The 21,963-nt window shown below is 39.8% G+C and overlaps 1 protein-coding gene across 1 annotated transcript; it reads right to left on the bottom strand.

Moving 5' to 3' along the window:
• Window positions 1-299: 299 nt before the first annotated feature.
• On the bottom strand, window positions 300-10,552 carry LOC115112702 (ventral anterior homeobox 1-like). Its single transcript, XM_029639728.2, has 3 exons — window positions 10,146-10,552; window positions 7,908-8,095; window positions 300-2,311 (listed from the first exon to the last, which is right to left on the bottom strand). The coding sequence occupies exons 1-3, from the start codon at window positions 10,360-10,362 to the stop codon at window positions 1,784-1,786; spliced, it is 933 nt and encodes a 310-aa protein (XP_029495588.1). The 5' UTR covers window positions 10,363-10,552; the 3' UTR covers window positions 300-1,783.
• Window positions 10,553-21,963: the final 11,411 nt, after the last annotated feature.

The raw sequence follows: 21,963 nt of genomic DNA, 5'->3' as shown, positions 1-21,963 counted from the left end.
GGAACAGTGGGTTAACTGCCTTGTTCAGGGGTAGAACGACAGATTTTGACCTTGTCAGCTCGGGGATTCGATCTTGCAACCTTTCAGTTGCTACCTAGAATAATACAGACAAACGTCCTCTCCATAGGGCATAACACTTCATTTGAATACAATTTTTTTTTTTTAAGTAAACTGCTATTCGAACCCATTGTCAATGAAGGTACAACATGGCCTTTTTTTTAATCATAACTGGATTATCATCATGATGAATGTATGAACAAAAGAAAAACACACGTGGCTTTTTTGGTAGGCATATATACTGTATATAATATGTATCCACACTCTTACCACACATGTCACAAAGTTCAAGTTATTTCACAACAACAGCACCAAAGAGCTTTGATTGATTTATCACCTCCTCCCTTACATTCATTCATTCATTATTTTTCAGATATACATACTAATTATCTATTAATTACGGACATTAATCATTTACAATAAAATAACAATTTTAGGTACAATTCTCATTTTTCTTTCTTTTGTACTACAGTAATTTCACTCACCTCATGCTCCTTTCCTACTAAACCTCCCGCCATGGTGACTGATCATAAAACATTCCACACGGGAAAAGGTCTTAAAAGATTGCAAAACCTTCTGCACTGTTTTCAATCATGTAGCATCAAGTTCAATTCTGTATATCCAACTATGCAAGCTGCTTACTGTAGTTCAAAAGCTTTTCCAGAACCCTTTCCTCCGTCCTCCCTTTGCCCAACCCCACACTTCCAAGCTTTTCTCCAACTCTTACATGGAAATCTGGACTACCACTCCAGTATTCTTAAAATCACAGACAAAAAAGTGGAATACTGCAGCTTTAAGACATAAAAGTCACAAATGTAGACTGTGTTTAAAATCATATTGGGAAAACCCTCACAAACCCATTTATAAAACAACTAACACAGAACAATTGAACTATCATACTGTATGACAACATTTTTCTTTAGTTTTGTTTTGGCCCAAACATAAAAACAAATACAAACTGGTATAAAATACTGTTATTGTAGTTTCATATTGCAAAACATCTGCATATGTAAATGCATTTGTATGTTAAATGCCTGTGTTCCTCATGATTATCTGCAAATGGAAAAAGAGACCTGTGATATTTCCGTAAACTGAAATGTCATGTTTGACAATGGCCGAACTCCAAGTTCACCATGCCGTCCTGAACTGACAGTCTGTCACCTGAACTCCGCAAGCTGTAATGCTTGATAACTCTCTACTTCGAAACACTGTGACACTGTCTAACCAAAACAATCAAATAATAAAACACAAAATCAAAAAGGTACCATCATGTTACACCCATGGCCAATCACTGAAAAGCTTTGTGTGTAATGTGCCAATTACCTCCAGCAGCTAAACATGTGTGATGTGTTACCAAAACATTAACAGACTCATTTTTGTGGCTCTTTTTGTGATTACTATTGCGGGAAAATAAATGTGAGAAAATGTGGCAAAAAAATGCAATGCTGCCCCTTTGCAATCTCATGGATATTTGTTTCTCTGAGTACCTGTATTGAAATTCACAACATGGAGATGAAACTTTAATTTAGTGCAAAAGCTTAAAAACAATCACCCTGTTCTTATAAGAATGAAATGTATGTCTTTGTTTTCCTCCCTCCGAGAGGCATCAGATGCTCAATTGGATTCACATGAACGACAACCACAACACAAACAGGACAGAAGAGGGCGAAACAAACAAAACCAAGGTAATAAAAAGCAAGGAGAGCAATGAAACGAATCAAAAACATCATTCGAAAACGTTTTTGTCCATACACTCCTTGCCATTGGTCCGTGAGTAAGGTTCAAAAGCAGAAGAGCTCAGGTAGCGGGCAGACAGTTCCTGTAGGTTCCCGGCCATAGAAAGCGGGTTGGAGGACATGCGGGTGGCCACGCTTCCCAGCAGAGAGGGCATGGGGAAGCTGAACAGGCCATGAGCTGACGGGGAGCTCTGGAGGCCCGCTACCGTCCCTGAACTGGTCACTATGGGCAGAGGGGGACTGCCCCCGGCCGTCCCTGAGCTGGCACCACTGCTGCTGCTGCTGCTTCCATTGCTGGCCATGCCCATGGAGGGCCCTCGCAGGGCGACACTCAAGGTGCCGTTGCCACAGTGCTGCAGGAGCCCCGGCAGACCTGGCGGCGTGAGGAGCCGGCCCTGCTCTAGGAGTCTTAATACACTGCAGGTGGCTGCCGTCTCCGACACCACCGAGCGCAGCTCTGAATCTTTGCCCTGGTCCTTCTTCTGCTTTGTGCGTCGGTTCTGGAACCAAACTTTAACCTTGAGGGAGGACACAAAACCAAATTCAGACAGAAAATAAGCATTAGAGACCTTAAGCAAAATAGGGCCTATTTTCCAAATGAACATACTTTGGATAATATGTATATTTTATTATCTCTGTAGGCATTTATTGCAACACCAATGTTTTCAGAAAATGACAATGATTTGGATTGTTGTGAATAATTCTGAATTCCCCTGTGGTCTCAGTATAGGTCACACTTTGATGGCCACATGATTTGAATTGTGATAGTAATAAAATTGGTCGCATGATCAGGGAATGAGATCAGGGGACCCAGCTACCACCCCTTGACAGATTTAGTAGCTAATTTACAGAAATACGGATGAAATCACAACCTAATGCCATATACATATTTATGTATCAATGTCACATTAATGGATGTTATCAGAGTCACACATAATTTGTATTTTTTCATAGTAGGTATGAGCATACACTACACAGTACTTTGTTTGGAGTCTAAACTTGAACTAAACTTTCCGTAAAGAAAAATATGTCACGGGAGGCATGAATAACTCAATAACATATTTTTCTCCTGGTAAAATGCAGAATGTAAGATAAAGTAGTAAGAAATTAATCAAATGTATTTCCATGACCTTTAAAATCTTTAGTATATTAAATAATTCATGAACTAAAGTACATGAAAGCAACGAAAGCAGGGTCAGATAGTAATGAGTATAAGGGCCGGCCCTAGCCTTTTGGGGGCCCTAGGCAAGATTTGGTTTGGGGGCCCTTGCTGGAAAAACTTGTTAGTGGACCCGCTATAATAATAATTAAAATAATAATACGTCGGTGAGAAAAAAACGTATTAATATATTTTAGTTAATTTCCTGCAATTCTACATATTTTGCCATGGGGCGTAGAGAAAGTGTTGCAGTTGCCATGGGGCGTAGAGAAAGTGTTGCAGTTGCCATGGGGCGTAGAGAAAGTGTTGCAGTTGCCATGGGGCGTAGAGAAAGTGTTGCAGTTGCCATGGGGCGTAGAGAAAGTGTTGCAGTTGCCATGGGGCGTAGAGAAAGTGTTGCAGTTGCCATGGGGCGTAGAGAAAGTGTTGCAGTTGCCATGGGGCGTAGAGAAAGTGTTGCAGTTGCCATGGGGCGTAGAGAAAGTGTTGCAGTTGCCATGGGGCGTAGAGAAAGTGTTGCAGTTGCCATGGGGCGTAGAGAAAGTGTTGCAGTTGCCATGGGGCGTAGAGAAAGTGTTGCAGTTGCCATGGGCGTAGAGAGTGTTGCAGTTGGGGCGTAGAGAAAGTGTTGCAGTTGCCATGGGGCGTAGAGAAAGTGTTGCAGTTGCCATGGGGCGTAGAGAAAGTGTTGCAGTTGCCATGGGGCGTAGAGAAAGTGTTGCAGTTGCCATGGAGTGGCGAAAACATTTAGCAATTTTATAACAAATTTCATGCAATTTGACTGATTTTGCCATGGAGTGGAGATACATGTTTCCTATTTTAAAGCTACTTTCCTGCAATTCTACACATTTTGCCATGATTTATGCCATGTTAATGATATCTGCGTGAGGAAGACTTACAAAATCAATGGGGGCCCCTTGGAGGTCAGGGCCCCGGAGCACATGTCCTTGCATGGCCTGCATGCCTGGTCGGTATTTTTACCATAATTACTTCAAGTTTAGATTTGAAAAATTCTAAGTTAGCTGACATGGCTAATTGAGTGACTGGCAGTGACTGACATAACAATTGAAAACTGCACAACCAAATTTCAAAATTCCACCTTGTGTATTCTACTATTCTAACTCTCAACAGTATATTGAGAAACGGATTGAGTTGAGACCCTGAACGCCTGGGGCCGGCCCTGATGAGTTTTTATGCATGTATGTGTCTGCAGTATAACAAGGACTGAGGTATAACAAAGTAAAGTGTGTATGACAGATTAACATGGCTATTGTATTCCTAATCAAGTAGATAAATTAGTCAAGTAAATACAAAGTAAAGTAAACGCGTTTCTATTCCACGTTTGATAGGTCTATTTTTATTGTTGAATGACTATCTTTTCCCATTTGGGTTTTATAAATATACATTTTATATAATAAATTCCTTTAAAAAATGATAACAGGAGTTTGTATTTGTTTGCATTTCTTCATGTTTTTCCCCACCTCTGTCAAGTCTGTGGCAATCAAATCTGATTGCTTTCATATGTACCATAATTAGAGTGAATGTGTCTCAATCAATGAGCCTCCAGCTACAGTACCTCAAACGGCAGCTACTTCAATCACATCTGAATAGTATGTTTTCCCTCATGTTGTTGTAGATAAACAACTCAGTAAATTCACAAGGTTAGTGGGTTAATCGCAAAAATTTTACACACTGTAAGTAAGGAATTACATTATGATAACCATAACAATTGGTGAACATCTTTTATCTGAGAGGATACATTTTCAACAACGTCCAACGAGGGGCTCTAAAGCCAACGACCCAAACAAAGGTGATTAGGTGTGCACACTTCAGCAAATGGCTGTCCTTTCTTAATGTAACACCCCAAGAGTGCCTCGGAACAAAAATTGTATTTCATGATGCCGTCATTAGAGCCCACTTCATCAATGCATGAACGAGACATTTGAAGATTTAAAGTAATCAAGTAGCATGGCTGCGTGGAACATTTAATGTTGCATGTGAAAAGACGTTAAGAAATTCCAGCCTATTGTCCTCCCCGTGAATGGGGACCTAACAGCTGCGTGAAGTCTAAAGTACCATTATTCTCTATTGAAAACCACCAAAGAATTCCGAATTCAATGTGTGCTGACATGGTTAACCACATGTACTGTATACTGTAGCTACATACAAAATAAAAGCATCAAATGTATGGGTCAGAAAAAAATGTATTTAACTTTTTTAATGTATGTATATGCTAGATCATTATGAATATTTATTGTGATGATCAGAAATGTGTGAGAGAAACATGTGACTATGTTGTAACTGACAGAAAATACCTGAGCATAATGCTCCAGTCCAACATCTGTCCAAAGTCAAACTAGTTTAGGCCCGATTTTCAGCATTCATGACATACGTAATAAACATATGCAAATGTGGCTGACCATGCCATTAGTCAGCTTGCAAGATAAATAAATAAATAGAATTGTGCAGCAAATATGTCGGCCTGAGCTCTGAAGCAGAGAGCAGGGTTTCCCTGAAGTGAAAATTATACATTGAAGGGTAACTAAATTTGGTATCTCTTGTCGAGAGCGAGCAGATACACACAAATACAGTTCACCTTCAGTGTATGCAGCGTGACCTTTCCCTGACCTCACAGCTAAGGCCTGTGGACAAGAAAACTGAAAATATGGCTAACATGGCAATAGAATTTACTGAGATTGCATAGTTTACTAAGCGAAATACAACAAAATATATTTTATTTGAGTTTTGTATATGATCATTACCTTACAATAGTATTGCTTGAGCTATGTGATCAGTGAAACAGTTTTCCACATTTTTTTATTATCTTCTAAATGATTTTAGTTAGAAACAATTAGATAACCAGTATGCTAAATAAAATGTCAGCTGGGTTATAGTAACAATTAAATAGATTGTATTGGAATGGGATGGGATATAACAACAAGTATGATGACAATATGGAAAGCAACATTTTTCACATTTGAGATAAGATTTGAAAATACCTAAGGGTCGTTCCACGAGTCCCTTTTATGTCCTTGTGTCATTGTGTGTAGATTTTGATAAAACACAACGTTTAACAGTTGTATCACATACACTATATATACAAAAGTATGTGGACACTCCTACAAACTAGTGGATTCGGCTATTTCAGCCACACCCGTCGCTGACAGGTCTATAAAATCAAGCATACAGCCATTTGTCTCCATAGACAAACATTGGCAGTAGACTGGCCTTACTGAAGAGCTCAGTGACTTTCAACGTGGAACTGTCATTGTATGCCACATTTCCAACAAGTCGGATCATCAAATTTCTGCCCTGCTAGAGCTTCACTGGTCAAATGTAAGTACTGTTAATGTGAAGTGGAAACGTCTAGGAGCAACAACGGCTCAGTCGCGCAGTGGTAGGTCACACAAGTCACAGAACGGGACCTCCGAGTGCTAAAGCGTGTAGCGCATAAAAATAATCTGTCCTCTGTTTCAACACTCACTGCCGATTTCCAAACTGCCTCTGGAAGCAACGTCAGCACAATAACTGGTCGTCGGGAGCTTCATGAAATAGGTTTCCATGGCTGAGCAGCCGCACATAAGCCTAAATTCACAGTGCACAATGCCAAGCATCGGTAGGAGTGCTGTAAAGCCAACGCATTCTCTGGAGTGATGAATCATGCTTCACCATCTGGCAGTCCGACAAACTAATCTGGGTTTGGCTGATGCCAGGAGATGCTACCTACCCGAATGCATAGTACCAACAGTAAAGTTTGGTGGAGGAGGAATACTAGTCTGGGGCTGTTTTTCATGGTTTGGGCTAGGCCCCTTAGTTCCACTGAATGTAAATTATAATGCTGCAACATACAATGACTTTCTAAACGATTCCGTGCTTCCAACTTTGTGGCAATAGTTTGGGGAAGGCCCTTTCCTGTTTCAGCATGACAATGCCCCAGTGCGCAAAGCGAGGTCAATACAGAAATGGTTTGTCGAGATCGGTGTGGAAGAACTTGACTGGCCTGCACAGAGACTTGACCTCAAACCCATCGAATACATTTTGGGTTGAATTTTGGGTTGAATTGGAACACTGACTGCGAGCCAAGCCTAATCGCCCAACATCAGTGCCCGACCTCACTAATGTTGTTATGGCTGACTGTAAGCAAATCCCCGCAGAATTCTGATGTTCCAACATCTAGTGGATAGCCTTCTCAGAAGAGTGGAGGCTGTTATAGCAGTAAAGGGGGGACCAACTCCATATTATTAATGCCCATGATTTTGGAATGAGATGTTCGACAAGCAGGTGTCCACATACTTTTGGTCACGGAATGTACATCTACGCTCTAACTAAATGTAACCATATTCCAACAATAGTGATTTTATTTAAAAAAAACATTGAACATCTAATTGTCAAATCATAGTGTTAAAGCAGGTGAGCTGGTTCTACTCTTTTAGGCAATATTCTGGTGTTTTGTTGCGGAAAACTGAGCCTGTCAAGCATGACACGTCAGCTATGCTACCCATAGATAGATAGGCTAGAAGTTTTTTTTAAAGTTCAATTTTTTTGTTACACATGCATTAAATTGCCCCATCCCTGTTGCAAACAACAAGCTTCCATGCTTCCTGTCACAATGGGAGTTACGGCTGATTTAAGATGAAACTGTTAACCCTGTTATGGTCAACACTTTTACTTGAATTGCCATTTTCATTTTTCTTAACTTAACCTTTTGAGATGGGAAACCGTGTGTCTCATGAAGTTGAGCATGTGTTTTTTATGACAGAATGTTCAAATGAGGTTAAATAAATCATTATTATTGACAAAATTACACTACCCAGAAGGCACTTCATTGAACAATCCGATAACATATGATCTATGATAGCACAGAACATAGATGTAGTATTGCACTTGCCATTCATTTTTATTTACTCGTGGTCAGAGGGGAAAAAGGCACATGTATTGTGTATTGCTTGGATTACCTGAGTTTCAGATAGATTTAGCTGGCGGGCCAGCTCTGTTCGTTCCCTCCCAACCACATACTGGCACCTCTGGAACTCCATCTCCAGGCGATAGAGTTGCTCTGCGGTGAAAGAGGTCCGGGTTCGTTTGGGACGGTCCAAATCCAGTCCCTTTGGCAGAATGATTTCTCGTATAGACCCTTTGGCATCTACAACAAGGAACAAGTGACCATTGAAGCTTTATCAATGATAGCTATGTTCAATTATAGAAACACTTGTGGTCATCAGGTAGCCTAGTGGTTAGAGAGTTCGAATCCCCGGTCTGTTGGGAAGTGAGCTGGCAACCAGAGGGTTGCTGGTATGAAATCCTTGAAGCAATTACCTGCCTTTGAGCAAAGCACTTAACAGCCCCCCTGCACCTCTCCAAATACCTGTGTATGTGTGTCTTTTGGAGGGGTTGGGTTAAAAGTGGAAGTCAGATTTTTGACCAATAAAGTGATCTCTTAGTCTGAACTTAATCACATCAGAATGACCATTCATCATTTTTGTAATATCTGTATGCCTACTGTTGTCCATGAAATTGATGATTGTCTTCAATGAAAGACTTAGGTCTTGAGGATCTCTGTACATCTCCATTTAATTACATTACACAATCCAATATGTTTTGATAACTAAGAATGTCTGCAAAATGGAAAAATGAACCATCCAGGTACGCACATGAATGTGGTGCAATATTTATATGAATGCATACAATGCACAATATCAATCACAGTTCTACGGATTACTTCAGTTGATACACTGACATTTTCCCAACCAACTACTGTACTTTGCAGACTAACTACGGGTAACCTCAAGTGCACTAAAACCAGTTTTAAAAAAGAACCGTCTTTAATTCATTTGAAAAGTGCCGTTTACAGAAGAAAGTTGATTGGGAAAAAAAAGAATAAAATTATTATCCATTTATTTCATTGTGATAATTTACTTTTACCAACTCATGTATTGCAGTAATACTGCAGTAATACTTGATTAAATCCTATTTTATCATGTCAATCAGAACTCTCTCCTAAAATGAGTCAACTAACCTCAAACGTGTTTTTTCCTCTAGGTTTCTACAATCCAAATCGAATGTGTACAGTAGTTAAAAAGTTGTACTTTTTGTCATGTGAATGGAAAATAATTCAAGGATATACATTTAAATCATTTGATTTGATATTAATTCCATAGCTGTATTAGCTTTTATTGACTTAATAGAAAAGAGAGAAAATATAGTAGGGAAAGGTTATTTCTCAATGAACTTAAATGTATTATTACTTTTTATAGTTTTTATATAGTATTCTTATTTCTCTCATCATCTAAAAGCAGCAAAAGATAACCTAAAAGTATGACCATTTATCTTTGAATGTAGTTTTCATTTAGTTAAATTAAATGATTTCTATACTAATTAGCAAGGATTATTCCTATTTTTTAAACAGTCTCTGTTTAACCAACTGTGTTAAACAGAGTAGATAAATGATGTGTGCTTATTCTGCGGCAATTTACCCCTGAGACCAGACGACGCTCATAACAATTAACACATTTATTTGTATTAACTACATATGCAATAGCTTGAATCAAAGATAATATAAGCAAATACATTTTACGTCCATTAGTACGGTCATTCAACATCTGTATCTGAATAAGACAGCGATCACCTATGTATCATATTCTTTTAAGCTTCTCTGAATATTGTCTTCAAATACAAAGTGTTTTTCAAAAGGAGAAATTGTATAGTATATAGCAGCGTAAAATGCATTCTTAATTTAGAAACCAAATGTATTTAGAAACCTTAAATAAAGGTTTGCTATGATTCTTTAAGTGCGCCCTATAATTCAATTTCAGAAGAAACACAATTGTTGTGAATCATTTTTGACACAAGGAGCATGTCACAAGGAGCATGTCACAAGGAGCATGTCACAAGGAGTATGTCACAAGGAGCATGTCACAAGGAGCATGTCACAAGGAGCATGTCACAAGGAGTATGTCACAAGTGTTACATAAGTCATGAAAATATGGACATACAAAAGTGCCCAAAATGTATGTTTTTATTTACTCTTTTATATTTGTATTTACTCCTAATTCAGAATGTTTTTTTGAAAAATTCAGCATATCTCACATAGCAAATTATCTTATTTCTTCCTGTGGGTACATATAAAGTAAAGCAATGAGTAAATAGACCCCATACGCTTCAGCATTAGAACATATGAGTAGAAATCCTCTCACCTCTGACAAGTATTCTCCGGCAGTAGTCTGGGTCCCCCGTGCTCGCTCGGTTCTTCTCACCGTTTTCCACCATCCCAGATGGTGAGAAGGACTCCTGCTGATTCTTTAGGAAGGTTTTGGAAAGGTTTCCCTGGGAATCCTTGCTGTCTTTCCCATCCTTTAGTCCGTTCTTCAGCCCCATCCCCGGTTCTGTCTCCTGGTTGTATCTGACCTCCATAATCACTTATCCTCTCCGATACTTCTTTCCTCCCCCACTTTCTTTCCTTTGTCAGATGAAAAAAGGGATTGCAGAGAGTATTGCGTGTTGTGTTGTCTCAACAGTGTGGCTTTGTTTTAAAACAGCACCTTTTAGACCAGAGAGTCACCTACCTAATGTTCAGGGAGCGTTTGCCTCACCCGCCAAGGTGCCCTATTTTCATTGTCCAACTCACTTGCCCAATGATCATGGACTTATCACTGAAACTTAAAAGCGATTTAATGCCACCTCGCCTTGTTACATACACATCAGGCTGATAGATGATCTCCAAATAATCAGAGCGATGGATCGACACACGCTCGCTGTTTCAATTGATTACGGTAATTTTGCTCCTTCCACATTTGCATTGCCTCATGAATACACTAAATTGTTTGGGAAATATATCAGGTCCTAATAGAGGGGTTCGCTCACTCCGTCCTCATCTGTCAGCCAGCTCTCAGTCAGGGAATCAAGAGAAATGATTGGTCTCGCTTTGCAAAATAGCCTCCCTGAGCACACAGACACAATCACAGGGGTACAACACTTCCAGAAAAGTTCCCAGGCACTTCATTCTTTGATCCCCGGAACATGGCCAGCCATTTTCAACGTTTCTCCGGAGTTGGTTGTCTGGCCACGATGGCTAACTTTAATCACATTTATTGTGTCTTTTGCCAATGATCGTCCCTCTGCAACATAGAGCTCTTGCCGATATAGTACTTTCACAGGCGAGTGGGAGTAAGAGAAGGATAGAGAGAGAGAGAGAGAGAGAGAGCGAGGGAGGGAGACCGAGATAGAGAGAATAAAGCAGAGGCGGAGAGACAGAGGATACAGAATAAAGTGAATCCACCCCGATAGGAATTTGTACTCTCCACGACAGCTGATTCACAAAAACCACCTGGCGCTGCTTAACAGGAACTGTGTTAAAGTTTCCTGTGTCGTCCCACGTCACTCAGCACGACGAACAACAGCAGGAAGAGCTGCCCACAGGTCCTAGTCATTAATGCAGTGTCCCCACCATTCATATAAGAAGCAGTCTGCTGCATTTCTAATCTTAATCTGAAAAACACAAAAAGGGGACAAAACTTGTCATTAGTGCCCCTGCACTCACACCAGTGGAACGGCCCCCTCTCCAGCACTTCCTTCCATCCCACTATCCACCCACCCACCCACCCACCAACTCTTAGCTATTTCCATTGTCAGAGCAACAATATCTCAGGGAGTAATCCAATAAGACCATTGATTAGGCTACAATGATTCAATTCAAACCAATGGCCCTGTGCAAGGAACATTCTCCGGCCCTTCTCGTCACCTTGCGGGGCCAGAAGCCCTCTTCAAGCTGTCCCCCTCCCTGAACACCAATAATTCCTTTATGGGAAACAGAGAGGAAAAGTAGTGAAAGATGGCAATTATCTAATTGGACTATTAACAAACCATTCTGTGAGTGTGGCTGCCAGGCAGCAGTCTTGGGGTGGGTTTAAGGGCCGCATGTTGCACTAACTTTATTCACTGAGTGTTTGGGGACGACTGGTTGAAGTGGAGAAGGAGCGATTGTTCAAGAAATGTAAAAGGGGGCTAAAAAGGGAGCGACTGAAGGGGAATTCTGCTTCTCAAGCTGTGTTGCTGAGCTTCAGCCTGGGAAACAGCTTGTACACGCAGCCCTGTGGCCTCTCGGGTTCCAACAATGGCTCATCTTGAAATATCCAGTCCCCAATTGCTAGTTCTACAGCAATATTGCAAATACACTGTAAATTAGTGTGAATATAATGTGAAAATTCAAAATCCATGTAATAGGCAGGAAAATAGTATGTACATTCAAAAGGTTGAGTATTAAAAAAATCGATGGGTGTGCTTTGTTGAGAAATGAAATGATCTATTCTCTTTTTGACACTTAGCTTCTGCATGTCTTTTCACAGGCTTCGCAACTAGTTTGATTTTATTCCATTGTTCTTATCACAATGTATTAGTTGTGTTTCTCATTTTTAATTATGAGCTCACTTTGAAAGCTTTGTACACATCAAACAAGATGGTAAAACAGTACATCAGTAACAGTCGCTCTATACCTGTGCAATGTTGTAATTGCTATAGTAACAACATTCTATTAACATGCTGTTACGTGGTGATTTTAGTCATCACTTTACAATGGCGTTGTTATGGAGTTGAGCATTTTTTGGGGGGTGAAATAAGGAACGGATTGCAACAATCAAAAATCAGATTGCAACAACTTAAATGCTGGTACTAAGTGCAACCACATGGTTCAGTTACAGGTAGAAGAGCAAGTTCATGTGAAGTGTTACCAGGACCAGCGAATGCGCTATTTACTGGTCAAATTGGGAATGGTTGGGCACAATATGAAGAGGCAGTGGTGGTGCTGTGGTTATTAAAGGGGCATGGACTTCCCCAGTAACAGTCCTGGCAATGCAGGGTGCCCTCGGATAAGATTGTAAAAGCTAAATGAATACATTTAGAGGCTGCACCCCATGGCGCTGCATTGGCGCTGATTTTGTCACTTCCACTCTATCCAAAAAGAAGGTTACATCCCTCCCAATAATGGGCATTTTTCAAGAGAGACATAACAGTCTCAGTAATAGTAACATTTTGCAACAGAGATAGCGCTATAGCATTATCCTCGCACAAATACAGTGGTTTCTGCTTATAAGAATCACAGACAAAAGAACCATTTATGGTGGAAGAAAACAGGACAGAGGCCTTTGTAGACTTAGAATGACTTACTATGCTTGTAAGAAGCAATTGGTTATAAGATTGTCAAAATGTTCCAAATTGTGTGGGTTGAATTTGGTTCTTTTAAAATAAGAACGTTGTGGTACACATTATTTGTATATGTATCTACGTGTATGGCAGATGGTAGGGAAACTACCCCTCATTTCCCCCCTCAACCTGTGTCACCAGGAACCCACTTCACATGATCCCTTCATATAACATGCATCTGTAGCTCCATTCAGAGCCTCTCTCAGAACACCTAATAGCAGCAGCCCACAACTGGAAGCTCTTAACCATACATATTGGTCATCATGGGTGGGCTAGCGACTGTTTACAGAAAAGGCCAACTGCAAGCAGGGACACTACCACTAGCAGTTCTAGTAAAGCGCTAACACATTCATCATGATCACAGCCAGCGTGATTAGTGGGAAGGTCCAGTATCAGAGCCTTGCTCTTTCAGTGTGATTGTGTGTGTGTGTGTTTGTACAGTGTAATGGATTGGGAAACAGAGAGAGGACATTTCAATATCCTTCTGTCAATCAAGGCAGAAAACTGGAGGTTTAAACTAAACACATTTATGCCTGGATAGAAATCAATGTGTTTCGCAAAACAGGCGCCCGGAAATCAAATAGGCCTGCACATAAAATACAAATCTGTTCAATTGGGGTGGCATGATGATGTGGTGTGAAATTTGTAGCGATCTCGAAGATGAAATGGTAAATGTTGATGCAGACCAGACAATAACATCCATCTGTGTTTATATTAGAATTCCTTTATGCTGCCTAAGCAAAGGCACTCCTGGCATTAGTGATGAGCAAGTTCAGTCAACAGAGAGAACCCGAAAAACTATATTCTTGTTAATAGGTCATTGATGCCTAATTACCAAGCTTCCCAGTATTTTCTTTGGGTAATGTTACTTGGCACCCTCTAACAAAGCCTCTAATAGAAGTTAACTTGCTACCAGGGGATAAGTCTTGGCAAGTTATACAAAATGTGTTAATTCAAGGTAAACATGTGTATTGAAAGAGTTTTACGTTTACAATTAGCATGATTATATTCCTTATGGTAGTAAACCCAGCTGTTACCCAAACGGAATTATGTAGTAAGGAGCTTGTTCTTTCTAGGTACATAGGGGCCTGCACAGGCGGCTGAGCTGGAGAATCTTGTGTGGTTTATAGCTGGTTTCACATTTACTTTTTTCTTTCTTGTCAAAACCCTTGAGCCATGTGGTTCCAAGTGATCTTGTGAAAACAAACTTTCCTCCCTATTATATTCAACATTTTGAGACACTAGGTTTAAAAATGACCAATTGTGACAACTGCGCACATAATTGGGATTATGGGTTTGTGTTGGCTTCAACACAAACGCCAGATGTTCTTAAAGGTCCCAGCGGCTCCATTGTTTTCAAAGAGAGGGGGTGTCAGCTATCTTACGCCTTTTCTCAATCAACAGCTTATACAGACAAAGTGCACACAATACCCCTTAACGACAATGCGAAAACAGGTTTTCAGAAATGTTTGCAAATGTATAAAAAAACAAAACAGAGAAAAACCTTATTTACATAAGTATTCAGACCCTTTGCTATGAGACTCGAAATTGAGTTCAAATGCATCCTGTTTCCATTGATCATCCTTGATATGTTTCTACAACTTGGAGTCCACCTGTGGTAAATCCAATTGATTGGACATGATTTGGAAAGGCACACACCTGTCTATGTAAGGTCCCACAGTTGACAGTGCATGTCAGAGCAAAAACCAAGCCAAGAACACAGTGGCCTCATCATTCTTAAATGGAAGAAGTTTGGAACCAACAAAACTTTTCCTAGAGTTGGCCATCCGGCCAAACTGAGCAATCGGGGGAGAAGAGCCTTGGTCAGGGAGGTGACCAAGAACCTGATGGTCACTCTGACAGAGCTTCAGAGTTCATCTGTGGAGATGGAAAAGCTTTCCAGAAGGACAATCATCTCTGCAGCACTCCACCAATCAGGCCTTTATGGTAGAGTAGCAAGACGGAAGCCCCACCTCAGTAAAACGCATATGACAGCCCTCTTGAAGTTTGCCAAAAGGCACCTAAAGACTCACGGACCATGAGAAACAAGATTCTCTGGTCTGATGAAATCAAGATTGAAGTCTTTGGCCTGAACACCAAGCGTCACGTCTGGAGGAAACCTGGCACCATCCCTACAGTGAAGCATGGTGGTGACAGCATCACGCTGTGGGGATGTTTTTCAGTGGCAGGGACTGGGAGATTAGTCAGGATCAAGGCAAAGATGAAGGGAGCAAAGTACAGAGATATCCTTGATGAAAACCTGCTCCAGAGCACTCAGGACCTCAGACTGGGGCAAAGGTTCACCTTCCAACAGGACAATGACCATAAGCACACAGCCAAGACAACGCAGGAGTGGCTTTGGGACAAGTCTCTGAATCTCCTTGAGTGGCCCAGCCAGAGCCCGGACTTGAACCCGATAAAACATCTCTGGAAAGAAGTTAAAATAGCTGTGCAGCAACACTCCCCATCCAACCTGACAGAGCTTGAGAGGATGGGAGAAACTCCCCAAATACAGGTGTGCCAAGCTTGTAGCGTCATACCCAACAAGACTCGATGCTGTAATCACTGCAAAGGTGCTTTAACAAATTACTGAGTAAAAGGTTATGCTTATGTAAATATGATTTTCTTTAAATAAGCGAACATTTCTAAAAACCTGTTTTTGCTTTGTCATCATGGGGTATATTGTGTGTAGATAGATAAGGGGGGGGAAACTATTTAATCTATTTAATAACGTAAAACAAAATGCGGAAAAAGTCAAAGGGTCTGAATACTTTCTGAAGGCACTGTACATATTACACCATCGCTGAAATGTAGCCTATAAATTAAAATAAGGAGAGAAAAAATGACTTAATGTCTTGATATTTAATAATGTCTTGTTGTACTGATGTTTCAATTAACAAGGCCTAAATAAATGATGCTTCATGTCATGAATCAGAAATTAGGCAACATAATCATACCCAATTCATATTCCACCAAAGCATTACCGTGAGACCTGTTCTCCCTCTGTGGGCTCAGTGAGTGGGAGGGAGAGGACGAGGAACAAAAGCCAGAGAGAGGGAGAGTGAGGGGATTTTTTCAATAGGTAGGCCCTCATCACATATCGGACCTGTCTCTATGTAGTGACTGTTCTAAAACTGTACACTGTATATTCGGTACAACTCACAGCAGAGTTATCCTTTGTAATTCTCGATCATGCAATACAGTTAAGATTATGTTAAATGTAGAGCACCACAGCCGTCCCCACTCGGTCTCCCATGTTTCCAAACACTCACAAAGATTTACCCCAAAAATCCATCTGCGCGCCTGAATGACATTCATTGTTGGGTGGGAAAATGATCTATTTTGAAAGCCTTTATGGGTCTTTTCATCACGACTGTTATCCTTAGTCTAAAGGTACACAGTGACTGACATTGGCACATAACTGTTCCAGAGATACAAAGAAACTGCTCAAATTACACCTGTAGCAATTACTACAATGATGAATTATATAGGACAAAGAGTGCTATCTAAAACTACTCAGGAATACTGTAGAAAAATCTAAGGACCATACTGGCTTCATCATAGCTTTTCAATAGTAGATTAGTGCATGAACACTTTGATGTTTTCTTTCTTTTTATATACCAGCATCCTGACTATTCAGAAAATCCAGATATTGAATAATACAGCTGTCAATGTGAAATATTCATATTTTCAAAAAATGTATGGTTTTATTCATTTAAATCACATGTCAAACTCATTCCACAGAGGGCCGAGTGTCTGCCGGTTTTTGCACTTCCCTTGTATTTGATTGGTGAATTAAGGTCACTGATTAGTAAGGAACTTCCCTCACCTGGTTGTCTAAGTCTTAACTGAAAGGAAAAATCAAAAACCTGCAGACACTAGGCCCATCATGGAATGAGTTTGACACCCCTTATTTAAAGTAAACTGTCCAGTGAAAATCTCACTTTAAAAACCCCTTCTCAAACTTGTATCTCAAACAGACCATTAAACATATTATTGCAATTTACTCATGGAGAATGATGTCGCCCTGTCTCGTTGTCTGAGTTGGCCAATCAGCGGGCTACCTGCGTGAATATTTTTTATGACTGGTATACGCCCACACCATTCCAACACAGAAAATCTGCTTATTAACATACTTATTTAGCATTTTTTTTGGAAGGAAAAGTATTTCACTGTAATTAACTATAGGTTATATTTCCTAGAAATCTGGAAACACTGGACAGTTATGATTAACTCGATTGTGGGCCTAATCATACTAACGTGGAGTGATGTAACACCATGCTTTGGAAGACAACAGCACAATTGGTTCAACACAAATATATTAATGGAAGGTAGGCAGACAGTGTCAAAACAAGGTGTCAATTTGAATTTCCCTCACCATCTTGTGGCCAACAGCATGAGTGGTCACATGGAGGCCTGAGATGCCTTCATCAAGCCAGAACATCAGCAAAAAAACAATGAATAAGAAATTTCATTAAGACTAAAGGAAACACTGTAGTCTTGTAATGAGGAGTAAGTAGCGCTAGTAAATTGCCAGGGATGCGGTACGAAGAGTGAGCTTGCGGATATGCTGTACTATAACTCTCAAGGCTATGATTTTAAAAGGAACTTCATTCTCAACTTATGAGGATATACTCAAATCAGATACGGTTTACATCCCAGCTATCTGAACATGCCAGAGAGTATAGAAAAGGGTGGAAAACAGAAACAATTATACATTACAGCATTTAAGGCTGCAATCAGCTGTTGAAACAAAAACAAAGCGGGCACCCTGCCACCTGTTTTGGTAAACAGCTTAGGGATGGGGCTTGAGAAATATAACCACTCTTGAATTCATAGACAGAGCTAAGGATGCAAGGACTGAACATCCATGAGATCAAGGGCTCTATTCAATCTGTATCACTGAAGCGATAGAATTGAAGAAATGTAGGATTGCCTTTGAATTTCAGTCAATGCTGAACTTCCGTGATGCAGATTGAATAGAGCCCCTTAACTACAGATTTAACCATGTTTTGAAGCTATACAGTGTTTGTTTACATTGACTTTGTTTACAAACATTGGAGTAAAACAAGAATATATTCGGGGTTCTGATGGGATACGAAAGTTGAACTAAGCTCATGGGGCATTCATAAGTTATTTTCTTCAAGAATCAATGGCTATATATCATTAGTTTAACTGTCCAAAAATTGATTTTGCAACTGCAGATTGCCCCTTTAATGTACATGACGTGTATTGTTTTCATTGAATGTGTATCATTGTCCCCATCTATCACTATCACCAGACAAAATGAACACACTCCATTCAAGGTTAGGAGGGAAAAAACTATAATAATAGTGATGCCTGGCAGTTTTAAGTGAAGAATTGTTACAAACGTCCTCCAAACCATTTGTAAACACTGAAGCATTTCCTCAATCATCAAACAGCATTTTATCTGGATCTGTAGCCATATGTGATCATTCAGTCTCCAAAGAAAATCAATACCTTCATAAGTACTTCTTCACTGAACAAATCAGTGCAGGTGAACCACGTATGCACAACAACGAATAGCTGGATAAATTCAGCTCTTTTAAAATATGTTCCTATTACTCTGTGTTTAGTCTTTCTGTATTGGGGTGATAATCTTGTCAAGTGTATGGCCTGATCTTCCTAATCAGACAGGATTGTAAGTGCTCTCTTTATTGGAGGCTCCTGAAGCCAATATCGAGGGGGAAAACACATCCTGTTTGGAACAGTCAGGAGAAACAGAATCTTTCCAACATTGGCAATGGTTGATAGAGGAAAGGGAAAACGGATTATTGTGCTGAGTGATCAATAACTTGATAAAAACGTATACGTGTGTAGTACCATATATTTGTAAGACAATACATCAATTCAATTTTGCTTGTACAGTTGCCCAACATGGCATCAAGAAAAATGTATGTTTAAGGGTAAAGCATAATGCTAAAAATCCTTTGACCTGTAAAGCATGCAAAGCATTTAAGAGCAAACACTTTCAATAAACCATCTAAAACACATTTACATGTACATAAAGTCCAGATTGATTTCATTAAGGGAATAAGAAAAGTAGCATATATATATACAACACTGTCTGAGATTATAAAATGTGTTTATGTTCATGTTTAGTTGAATTAATCTATTTCCTATTCAAATACTGAAGCATAAAACAATGAATAGAGCTAGGGTCTTCACTGAAACATGTTGGGCATTTAAATGTTTTTACAGGAGAAAACATTCAGTATTTTGAAGAATGATTTAGTATTTGTGTTTACATACAGTAGCTATTCAACGGCTGCAATTATGAAATGTGATAGTCTTGCATTGTCAACTTCATTCATCTTTAGTTTGACAATATAGTCAACATTTAGAAAACAGTGTCTAGAGATGTATTACCTTAGCTACATGAGATTTTGGGTGTTGGGCCTCACTACTGTATCCAATACAGCCACCATAACCTTTATACAGTCACAATTTGAAATCTAGAAGCATCTTGTCTTTGACTAGTAAACCCTGTATAATTATAGGAATGTTATAGTGTATAATCATTCTAAAACGAATGGTTATATGAATATTGTCTATGCACATAGATTGAGTTGTGTGGTGTTTGTCTATAGATTAGAATCCCCTCCTCCACCCGACCCCCATGACCTTGCTGCTGTGTCTTCTACCGTGCTTCCCATTCTTTTTGCTTATGATACCAACTTGATTTTATCACACAAGAATGTCGGTTCACTAATCAATGAAGCCAACTCAAGCATGGCCAAGTTTTCTAAATGAGAAATCCATCGTCATTGTATTCACTGGTAAGACCAAGAAATATTGTTGAAAAAAAACATACTTTTTTAAAAGAGCCAGAATCTCGATGGGTGGAAATGAAATGGACCAAGTTTCATCCAGTAGATTCGTAGGTGTTCTAGTTGATGAAAGGTTGTCCTGGAAAGATATTCACTTTGTCTTCAGCAAAGTGGTGAAGTCCATTGGTATCATCAGAAACATTAGTGGTTTGGTTCATCAGGCTTGCTTCCCAGGACTATACTACAGCTTTAATTTACCCGATATATAATTGAATGCAATATTGTCTGGGCCAGTACATATGCTTCCTACTTACACAAATTACTCATCACACAGAAGAAATGTGCAAGACTATCCAGCTCCTCTAACTACTTGGCTTCATCTTCCCCTCTGTTTAAGAAACTCAATATGTTGTCTATCTACAACATGAATATACTCCCAATTATGCAAATACACATACCTCCCAGACAGTCTACCTAAACCCTTCCACTGATTCTTCCAGGTTCATTCCCAAATCTAATGCATACAACACACTGTGACACCCTTCACCCTCCTCATTGCTGCACCTCACATAGTCAATTCTCTATGAACCTTCACATTGCCAAAACATCATCATCCCTCAATAACTTCAAGCGAAGTCTAGGGGTCAGCGTGACTACCCAGTAGTCTCCTCCATGTAGCCTAACTCTCGCACTCACACACACACATACTCAAATGTTCTTTCTTGTATATCGAGTATATCATGTACATTTTATATGCTCTGTTTATCTGATTGAACACATTTTTGTGGTATTTAGATTTGTATATTGGTTTTGTGGTGTGGTTTTCATATAAGCCCCTTTGAGTTTCCAACCTCACCTGCACAGCGTTTTTGGAGTTGTTAAAAAATATATCCTGTTAGGTATAAGGTTAAATCATCCTCAAAGCTCTGCTTATAGGAATATCCTAAAGACTCCAATTTGTTTGCAAGGTATTTAAACTCGTCTGGCAGCTACTTACACTTTAGCTCTAAAATTAGTTAATGGGGGAAATTAGGGGGAAGAACTACTTCAATTTTTTCAGACACTGATTTGGGAATTAAAGCAGTCTGGATGTGGCTATTTCACAGTTTTAGATGAAATTTTTAACTGGCATGCCTACTTTAGAACAATAAATCATTAGAAAAATGTATGATTAATGTAACTCCATCAAAATGCTCGGACATAGACCACTGTGAATGCAAGTGAGAAAAATGACATCTAAGCTGGACTACTCTTTGGGTAGAATACCCAAAATGCTCTCCACTGCCCGGTATTCCCAAAGAGCTGATGTGTAAATAGCACTAACTATGATGGTTGCTGTATGTCAATCAGAATATTTCATTTTGCATTTGGATGGTGAATTTGTTGCCTTGGTATACAATACATCACAAATGTGATGTTTTTTTAAAGAGGTAAGGAGCCTCAAACAAACCATGACAAAGACCTGGCAGAAAGGGATCAAGGACAGACGATAAAATATGGCCATGGTTTTCAATGATCATGGCGTAATAGCTGCAGTAGCATCTGGAGGTCTGTGACTAGTGAGGCTCTATCGCCCTCCTGTGGCCATCCCCATTCCCTGTGGTGATGATTATGAATTTACATGGGGGGTCCTTCATAATTGATGTCTCTGAAACAGAATATCACAACTGTGAACAAAGATAAGAGTAATAGAGACTTTTTACAAAGTATTTACAGATTATTGGTAAAAACATTTGTATTTTGGTATACAACAGAGGGGTGGAGCATGTAAGGAAATGTAACCTCTCTTAAATTATCCTCAAACAACATTCTAGAGACAAGGACTGACAGTCCATGACATCCAAGAGGGGGGGGGGGCAAATGTGACAGCTCTGGTCGGGGTTTGAGCATAGACTGAAGGATTCAGATGTTGTGAATCCTTCTTGCAGAGTATGAAGGTATAAACACTATGTAGGGGAGGCAAAATGGGAGGACCCACTGTTTTCAGGCTCAGGCATGTCAAACTCAAGAAACCAGAAATCCAATT

Source organism: Oncorhynchus nerka, linkage group LG28, assembly GCF_034236695.1.
Source record: "Oncorhynchus nerka isolate Pitt River linkage group LG28, Oner_Uvic_2.0, whole genome shotgun sequence".
NCBI classification, from domain to species: domain Eukaryota; kingdom Metazoa; phylum Chordata; class Actinopteri; order Salmoniformes; family Salmonidae; genus Oncorhynchus; species Oncorhynchus nerka.
The sequence above is the reverse complement of the archived record's forward strand: the minus strand, read 5'-3'. Positions and strand labels throughout refer to the sequence as shown.

Bases quoted from the DNA above. Each gene is read 5' to 3' on its own strand.
- LOC115112702 (XM_029639728.2), bottom strand. From the start codon at position 10,362: ATGGAGGTCAGATACAACCAGGAGACAGAACCGGGGATGGGGCTGAAG. The intron at 8,096-10,145 runs GTGAGAGGATTT...TCCTTGTTGTAG, and splicing joins CCGGAGAATACTTGTCAGAG to ATGCCAAAGGGTCTATACGA. The intron at 2,312-7,907 runs GTAATCCAAGCA...TCCTCCCTCAAG, and splicing joins TAAATCTATCTGAAACTCAG to GTTAAAGTTTGGTTCCAGAA.